Source organism: Poeciliopsis prolifica, unplaced genomic scaffold (assembly GCF_027474105.1).
Source record: "Poeciliopsis prolifica strain line A6 unplaced genomic scaffold, Auburn_PproV2 SCAFFOLD019, whole genome shotgun sequence".
Classification (NCBI taxonomy): Eukaryota; Metazoa; Chordata; class Actinopteri; order Cyprinodontiformes; family Poeciliidae; genus Poeciliopsis; species Poeciliopsis prolifica.
The window spans coordinates 7,705,447-7,714,184 of NW_026562394.1; the positions used below are offsets into that span (position 1 = coordinate 7,705,447).

The window sequence follows — 8,738 nt, forward strand, 5'->3', positions numbered from 1 at the left end:
AAGGACAAGCTGAAACAATCAGGCCCCACCTTTTTGACTTCAACAGTGGCTCTTAAGCTGTCCTGTACAGTGTGGGGCATGGGCAGCACAATACCCCCAGCAGTGAGAGGGGTGCGGTTGATATGGGCCTCGGAAACAGTCTCCATGCGAGGGCGCTTGGCCTCCAGGGCCTCGTGCTCTGCCTGCCCTGTGACGGAGTGAAACTGCTGCTCGTAACCATGGCGTCTCTCCGGAGGCCTGGAGTACAAAAGCACACATGAAACGCATTTAGAGAACGATTCGCCACAAATTGTTTGTGAAATATGAACAAATCTGAAAAAAAAAATCCATCAGGAATTGAAAGAAAATCTGGTGCTTAGACGACGAGGTGAGAGCACCTTTCGGCTCCGGGGTGGAACTCGGAGAGCAAGGACAGCCGTCTGCGGCCCTGTGGATCCTGCATGTGAGTGCGGTAGTCTGGGACGGGGAAATCCTTCAGGAGGAAGAGGAAGGAAACAGAAGACTTAGAAAGCAATCTGGTGAAGACCAGAATAGCAAAAAAATATATATTTTTTTAAATACGGAGGAGTCTCCCCACAAAAAAACAAAACATGAATTCCTGCAAAATGAACAATTGCAGTTCAAACTCGTCAAATTTTCCATCAAACTATTTCTACGTTTGAAAGTTGTGACTGGAGTTTTCTCCTGCTGTAGTAGCATAGAGTAACATAGATGCGTCCCTCCTCCACCTTCAGTAGCTACCAGAGGGCCACGACATGTTTTCCTGCTTTACAAAAACAAACTTGTTTTCTTACAAAAAATGTTTTTGTTATAAACACACTACAATGAGTCTCCTGTGAGCTCCTTCTTTAGAAAACAAAGTAAAGCCGGATAGTTGCGAGCTTTCAGAAGCAAAGCACAATTTGTTCACCTCCTCACCTGTGGTGGCGCTGCACCAAGAACCACTGAAAGAAACAACACGAAACCCTACTGAGAACAATTTCCTTCTTCAAAAATGTAAACATAAATGGAGAGGTTGTAGGATTTCTCTTTTGTCTTCTGTAGAGCATGGCACGAGTAATTAGAATGTAATCATATTTTTGCTCAACTCTGTCAACATACAAAAAAGCAAGTCACATTAAGCAAAAATATGTATTCTATTTCAGCTCAAGTAGGAAAAACTGTTATTTCTCTACTTTAAATAAAATAATTTAGATCATATTAAACGTATTACTTTCTTTTTTCAATACCCTACTTTTCTTAGGCTTTGACATTACAAGAATCCCATTGTAACTTCTAGCTGCTTGCAATTAAATCATTCAGCAGAATATTTGTGGTAATAAGCAAAGTAAAACGGATAAATCCTCAAACTTTATTTTTACCTACAAAACTATGTCCTGAGGTAACATTTTTGCTGTGAAGAGTTTTGCAAGTCACTTGTGTATTTTGACTGAAACATGGGACCTTTAACCCCACCCAGTCATTTTCTGTACACTGCCTGCTGTTTATTATCCCATAAAAGCAATAATTCCCAATTAACTCCTCGGTCAGTCAGTCACTCTGAATGGAAAAGTAATGCTGACTTCATTTAGAGGTTTGATTTTAAGAATTCACAACATATTGTTGTTGTTGGGTTTTTGTTTGTTTGTTTTGTTTGTTCAAATAAGACTTTAACCGGTAATTCGAGAAGAAAAAAAAAAAAAGAAAAAAAAAGCACACAGTACAGAACAATTTACCGAGGAAGTTCAAAAATGTTATCAGCGCAGTGGACTGCCAAAAAAATAAATAAATCTGTTTTCAGGAAATATTCAGAAATCCCTATCCTCTCCTGGATTTAAGCAAACAATCAAATGCCTGGAATTTTTCAGTCAATACTTTTCTGTGAAAAAGAGATTCCAAGAAGGATGAAGTCCAAAAATTGCCAAGAAACAGGATCCAATATTTTTTTTTTTCTCCAAAGAGTTTTTGAGGTGCTTGTAGCTCATATTTTTGACAGTTGGCAGACAGGAAAGAGGGCAAGGAGAGGGGGGAAGAGGTCACCGGAACCAGGAGTCGAACCCGCGACGTCCGCTTCGAGGACTGAGGCCTCCAAACATGGGACGTGCTAACTAACTACACCACCACAGCACGTCCTAAGATCCAATATTTTTTTTAAAGTTTCTCGGTTTAATTTAATTTAAGGCAATAATGTACAAAAAATATATTAATATGGCTGCATCAGAAAAAATCTCTCACCAGGATGGAATATAAAAATTAAAATTGAGCCAATTATTGTCTATGAGCCACACAGTTTGTAGACACCAACCTAACGTCAAAAAAAAAAAACTTTAAGAGAAAGGAAATAAGAAAAAAATAAACAGGAAGTGATAAAAACCAGCTGCAGGCTCGCATCATTCATTTATAGTTTACCTGTTGCTCGTCTTCGTTTTTCTTTTTAAATTATCCTCCAGTCTATTTAGTTCTAAAATGACAACAATCATCAAATTCAGTTACTTCCTTTTAGATTTAAAACAACAACTCAAGAAAGAGAACATTTCCTCCGACTGAGGACGGAAGTACCAGAACAAGCCCACGCATGTGCATCCAGAGCAGTCCGATATGCTTCCAATGCTGCTGCTGCTTGCTCTTTAGTCAACAAGGAGAAATGAGCCGTCAGACCAGAACTGAACATTTTTGGACCAAACTGTCTCAAAATGAGCTACTAAAAAAATAAATAAGTGTGTCAAATTTTCTTAAACGTTGCTGAAAGCAGAGACATAATAATTTAGCCTTTTTGAGATGCAACATGTCCACAACCTAACATTTTTACATTCAAAAAGCTGAAAATCTAAATATGAATGTTTAGTTCTCGTTAACAAGTGTCAAAATACGTAACACTGTCTTTCTGTAAAACACTTATAAATGCCAAATCTCCATTATCTACCTATGAAATGTAGCAGGGAAAATGAGGGCGGGGAGGTTGCATCACACTCATGTTGCTCATGTCACAACTGAAGAACAACAATATTTGTTTGTGTTTACAATTAATTTCAGACTTTTCACTTTCAGTATTTAGTATCACTTCTACTTTATTTTAGCAAAACTAGAAACTATAGAATTGCTGAAAATGCAGTTAGAAACTCAAATAATGCATGATGTCTTTGGTAATGAGATTCCATGTTTCACCCTGGAAAAATATGGTTTTGTTGCTCTGATTTAGTTTTGTCGAGTTTTATTCACATTATTGCCAAATGTTATGGCCTCTGGTCTCTTGAGGCTGTGCAGGCTTCTTTTTGTTATGCAGGTTCAGCTGTGAGGGCACACCCTCCTGATTGGCTGCCTGGAGGCTGCAGGAGAGCAGCCACCCCATTGGACTAGCAGAGAATTGCAAGCCAATCAGACGATGAAGCTCACCTGCTCCCTATAAAAGGCTCCTGAAATCATTCCTCCAGTGGGGAAGCTAATAGTAGTTGGTGTTTACACTTGCTTAGGACAGTTTTGAACTATTTTGTTTCTGCTTGTTCAGTTAAGCAGTTTGTGTCTGCTCCAGATTGTTTTGAGACAAGCTAGAAGCTTGTGTTTGAGAGGCTTGGTACTTCCTTTGTGTGTCCTTTTTTTCCCTTTGGAGTTATTTAAGTTTGGACATTTTGCAACTGTAATTTGCACTTAACCTTCTTCAGTTTGTTAGGCCTCTGTTTTGTGTTAATTGTGTTAAATTATAATGTGTTTTGGTTTTGTGAAACCGTCGTTTTTGGAATAAATCATTTTACGTTACCACCCCTGAATCTCTGGACCTTGGGGGCGCGTAACATAAGTGGGGGCTCATCCGGGATAACTCGTTAAAGAGGATCCCTGTGTCCAGAGTTAGAAGAGGAACATTTTGGGTTGTCTGTACCCAGGAACCATGTTGATTTTATTCAGTCTGGAGCACTTTTTAACCGACCCCTCTCTTGAGTTTGATAACTGCAGCTAGTGTGAATTGCTGCAAATTGTGGAGCATTTTAAGCTGCAGGTCCCAAAGCAGGTCCTTAAAGGTGACCTAAAGGCTCTGATAGTGGATAAGTTGATGGAAATTGGTGTGATCAAAAACCCTGATCCGCCTGAAACTACTGCAGCATCGGGTCAAAAGGCCTTGTCTGTAGAGGACCTCAAAGATGGTCCGAGTGTGGAGACCACAGTGAGTGACCAGGGAAAAACACCTTGCACACTCCCTTGCTATGATCCACTGTCTTCTGTGAGCTCAGAAGGACGAGATGGAGCCCATTTGAAGGTGTGGTTGGCACGTCTCCAGATGGAGTCTGAGGAAAAAGTCCAGGACAGAAAAGCTCAGTCGGAGCTTGAGACCAGGAGGCTGGAAATAGAGGCCGATAAAGCTGTACAGCTGCACAAACTTGAGCTGGAGGCCCAGATTCGAGCGCCTTCTGCTTCTGTCACACCAGGTTCCACCTCCATGTCTGCTATACCATTTGACATCAGTAAGTGCATTTCTTTAGTACCTACTTTCAGAAAATCTGAGGTTGATTCATATTTTGCAGCATTTGAATGCATTGCTGGTGCTTTGCAATGGCCTAGGGAAACCTGGCCTCTTTTGTTACAGTGCAGGAGTCGCGTGAAAGAGTCAGAGATCCAGTTTAAAACTCAAAAATGTGCCACTGCTTTTTTATTAGGGTTTTTTTTTCCACTGTGGGTCACTAGAAAAATACAAAAATCAATAAGTTTCTTTATTCCATACTTGTTTAAATTTATAAAAATTATGTATTAAGGTTTTTCAGGAGGTATTAAAATCTTTGTAATGAACTCTAAAAGATGCCCAACTAGTAAAGGAGGAAAGCAAATGGCTTTACTGAAGTTTAGTTTTACCTGTTGGTGGCGCGATCCAGTAAAGGTGTACTGGACACCAGAGTGTGGTGGGTATCGGCTCTGCTCGCTGCTAAACGACCCCTGGCTAGGGGGGTAGCCCGAGCTGCTGGACATCCTGGTTTGGTGCTGCCGGGCTGCTGCTGCCTCACAAAATGGAAAGTTTGGCTACACCATGTTTGGAGACACAAACCACCTGCACACAGAAATGTGGCAATAAAACATGGTGCATTTTAGACATTGGGACAGGTACGTAAAATACCTGAACTGATCTGAAAGAGAGCAAGAAGTTCAGCAAATAGCAGGAAGGTTTGACAGAGTAGAAAACGGTTATGTTTGCATCTGATCGATCACATTTTCTGTATTTAGTGACTCTAAACAGTAACATTTGCCTTTTGAGATGTGCTGTAGGATTCAGCTTGTAAGATTGACGATGTAATATGTAAAAGGAGCCCAAATGCAACAGTGATTTAAAAAAAAATGTCCCCAAGTTTTGTGCCATTGGCATGAAGGAGTTGAGCTTTTCAACATAAAAAATAAAATGCAGGTGCAAGTAACGATTAAGTACTAATGTTAAGCAAATGTTACTGTTCTAAACTCAGCTCTTTCTACTTCACTTATCAAGACAGTGTGGGGTTAATGTGTACTTTATTTTTTGGACTGCAGATTAATAGCAAAATGTGCCGAGCGGAATTTTTTTTTTTTTTATACAAATTGAACCTAAAACTGAACCTGAAGCTAAAACTTTGTCACTTGAGCAGTTTTGAGTAGAACATATTTATTAGCAAAGGTTTTTTTTTATCTTAAATGCAAATTGTACACATGTTTTGGACATTTTGGCTTATTTACTGCTCCAAGTATGTTGTTTTGTTCTCCAAATGTCCTTTTCTAAGTCCATCTACTCCGTTAAACAATTAATCGATTACTAAATTAGTTGACGATTATTTCAATAATCGGTTAATGGCGATTAATCGTTTCAGCCCTAAAATAAAATGCAATCTGTTATCAATTTATAATAAAAAAATGATGAATAAGTATGATAAACACTCGAATATTCTGAGATGATTTGGTCAAACTATTAACATGGTCTATAAAGGCTGAGCCTTTAGCAAAAGGGACGACGTATGTGATTGATACAACATCCCCCAGGCTGATTTCCATAGGTCATTTTTGACAAACGCTCTTTCTGGATCCAAAGAAACATGTCTGAATGTCCTACAAGTTAGCATGGATCAGTTACTAATGTCAAAGTACACCAAAGACTTCAAACTTTTCAAAAATCTTCTCTCTCTCGCTCTTCCCACTTCCCATCTGAACACTTCAAATATAGGCCACTAAAGGCGCAAACACCTGTCATGATTTTTGTCACACTAAAAATAATATACCTTTTCCCAAGATCTATAAAGCAACTCCCAGGCATATTGCTGCTCACTGCCAATCAACTGTTAAAAGGTCCTGACATACAGAACAACAATAACATACAAATCACAAACTGTATTATCCTTGAAATGCTGTGATTTTACTAGATTTTTATGTTTGAATTTGATCCGTACGAAAGAAAATAAAACTCTGGAGTTTCAACCACGGCGTTCACAAGGTTTTGTTTGGCTGAGCCTGCGTCTAAGCTTCTGATGAAAACGGTTCCTCCGGAACAGCAGCTTGATGAGGCTGGGATGACACTTGGTTTTTGATGCTGGGGTCATAGATTAAGAACTGGAAACAGGAAGAGCTGTGATTTAGTAAGTTTAGATACCAGTTTGAAGGAAAAAGCTCCAACTAACCAACCAGTTAGTTTCCACTTGCTAGACTTGTGATTCCCTATATAGAGCAAAACAACAAGACATAATACATAGTATAAGCCTGACGGGCCACCAGACTTTACTTGTGTACCGTCAGGCTTAGGATTGTTTATTTTAGTTTTTAGTTTTTTTTTTTTTAATGATTGCCTTTTTTTACTTTATAGATGGTGTTTAGGTATTCATTTTCAAGTCTTCCAATAACACATAACTATCAAGTGATATTTTCAAAGTTCCTGTTAACTTTAAAAAAAATTTAACTCAAAAACATGGCGGCCAATTGGATCACTGCCCTAGCGCCCTTTAGAACCGGGATGAGCAAGTTTCTGGGGGAAACCCTGTTATTGCTTTAGATCTTTGAGCAAAAACTGATGTATTTTTATTTTGTTGTTTGTTTGTTTTTTATGCTGGGAAAGCTTATGATGATAATAAAATCTCAGATAATGCCTCATAGACAGTTTATTAAAAATAACTGTCACTGCAAGTCAGATTCAGGGACTAATTTTATGTTACCACATTCTATAGAAAAGCAACTACAAACAATCTGAGCAGAAGAAAATCACAAAAGTAGTAGGCATGAACTGATTATCTGTGTTATGGTATAAGAAAGGTATGAAAGCAGCTCTACGGAGCATAAAGAAGCACCGCATTGTTTCTCATCCACCTGTTGCAGCACACTGCAGGTCAACTGGCTATTATTACACTTTTCAATCTCTAACAAAGACAATTAGTTAATATTGTGATACCTCAATGATTTTATTTAAGGTTTTCATGCAATTTAAATCTTACACTGGTCAATCTCTACTGTAATTGCCAGATATCTACATTCAACTGAAATACAGACTGAAGACTGAACATCAGTTTGGAAAGAAAAAAAAGATTTATGCACTTTAGAAATGTTTGCAAGCCCAACATTTAATCCCTGTTTATCTCTATTAAAAGCCCACCCCTTTGGTAAGAAATTCTTCAGCTTAGCAGGACATAAAAATATATATTTTCCCCTACTTTTTTTAAAGTCACATGGCAATCACGTTTTCTAAAGCATGCTATTCCTTTATAACTTTTTTGTTTTGTTTTATGGACTTTTTTTTAGCTGGATTTCTACAGACACCTATTTTTTTCTCCTGAAATAAAACGTGGGAGGAAATAAAAATGAGTTGCAGGCATTTCACCCTCCACTGCATCAGTTTAATAGCAGCTCCAGAAGGGATTTGAGGCATATTGGGGTTGTAAACATAAATCTATCTCAGTGAAGCTTTAAGGTCGAATTAACAGGGTGCAATATCACAATGGCTCCGTCAGACTGTTTCCATGCAAAGTGAGCAGGGCTTGAGTAAAAAAAGAACAGGGTTAATGCTGCTGCTGTCTTGTGTTTGTGTTGTCACTTAAAACGACATTATAATGCAGTTAACTGCCACTGGATTAATACCACATCCTGATAACGGGGTAGGGGGGGATGGGAATGCTTTCACACAACAGGGAGCGTCTACAAAAAAACGAGCCAAACAATAAATATCAACTCATATTATGGCGCTTTAAACGTACTTTAACACCATATTAGGACGTTCAGGATGTCGTTGTGGCTAGCTGGCTAGCCCAGCCTGTATTTCACCTTAAACCACGTCGCCATCTTGCAAGGCAGATTTTCAGCGCACGGCGAGTCGCTTAAATAGTGTATTAAAGACAGTCGCTGGCTGGCTGCATGCAGGCCATATGTACTCACCCCATTTTTGAAGTTTGTCGGAACGGGAAAGAAAGGTGGCCCGTGCAGAAATCTGTTTGAATTGTTGATTGTAAATCCGCGGGTTGTGGGCTGTGAGCGACTGAGCAGACTGAAAGGCTACGCCGCATTTGTCGGTCGACGTCCTAACAGTGACGAGCAATCGTTTTCGTTAGCTTTTGAATTTAGAACGCTGAATAAAAATCGACTTGCATACGAAACGGTTGTTTGTATAAAGAGTGACACAAAGCGTTGCGCCTCTTTTCAGTTTTTGCTAACATTTAAAAACTACGACCCAATCATTTTTACATATCTGTAAGGACAGTACGGTGTTACACCTAAATCGTCCCCCCAAACAAGGTAATGTCGAAGAGCTTTTAAAATAGGACTTTTAAAATTAAACGCCC

At 39.1% G+C, this 8,738-nt stretch overlaps 1 protein-coding gene across 7 annotated transcripts in view; it reads right to left on the reverse strand.

Moving 5' to 3' along the window:
* ncor1 (nuclear receptor corepressor 1) overlaps positions 1-8,738 on the reverse strand; it is a 63,922-nt gene that overhangs the window by 54,715 nt on the left and 469 nt on the right. For 5 of the 7 annotated variants that reach the window (XM_055043499.1, XM_055043501.1, XM_055043500.1 and 2 more), the window contains exons 1-4: positions 8,335-8,503; positions 4,819-5,011; positions 378-472; positions 30-237 (exon numbers count right to left, since the gene is read on the reverse strand). In XM_055043499.1, coding sequence (XP_054899474.1) covers positions 30-237; positions 378-472; positions 4,819-4,932 — 417 coding nt within the window. In that variant the 5' untranslated portion in view covers positions 4,933-5,011; positions 8,335-8,503. Of the gene's footprint in view, positions 1-29; positions 238-377; positions 473-4,818; positions 5,012-8,334; positions 8,504-8,738 lie in introns of those variants that run through there. The other 2 variants (XM_055043497.1, XM_055043496.1) reach the window with 2 other exon arrangements.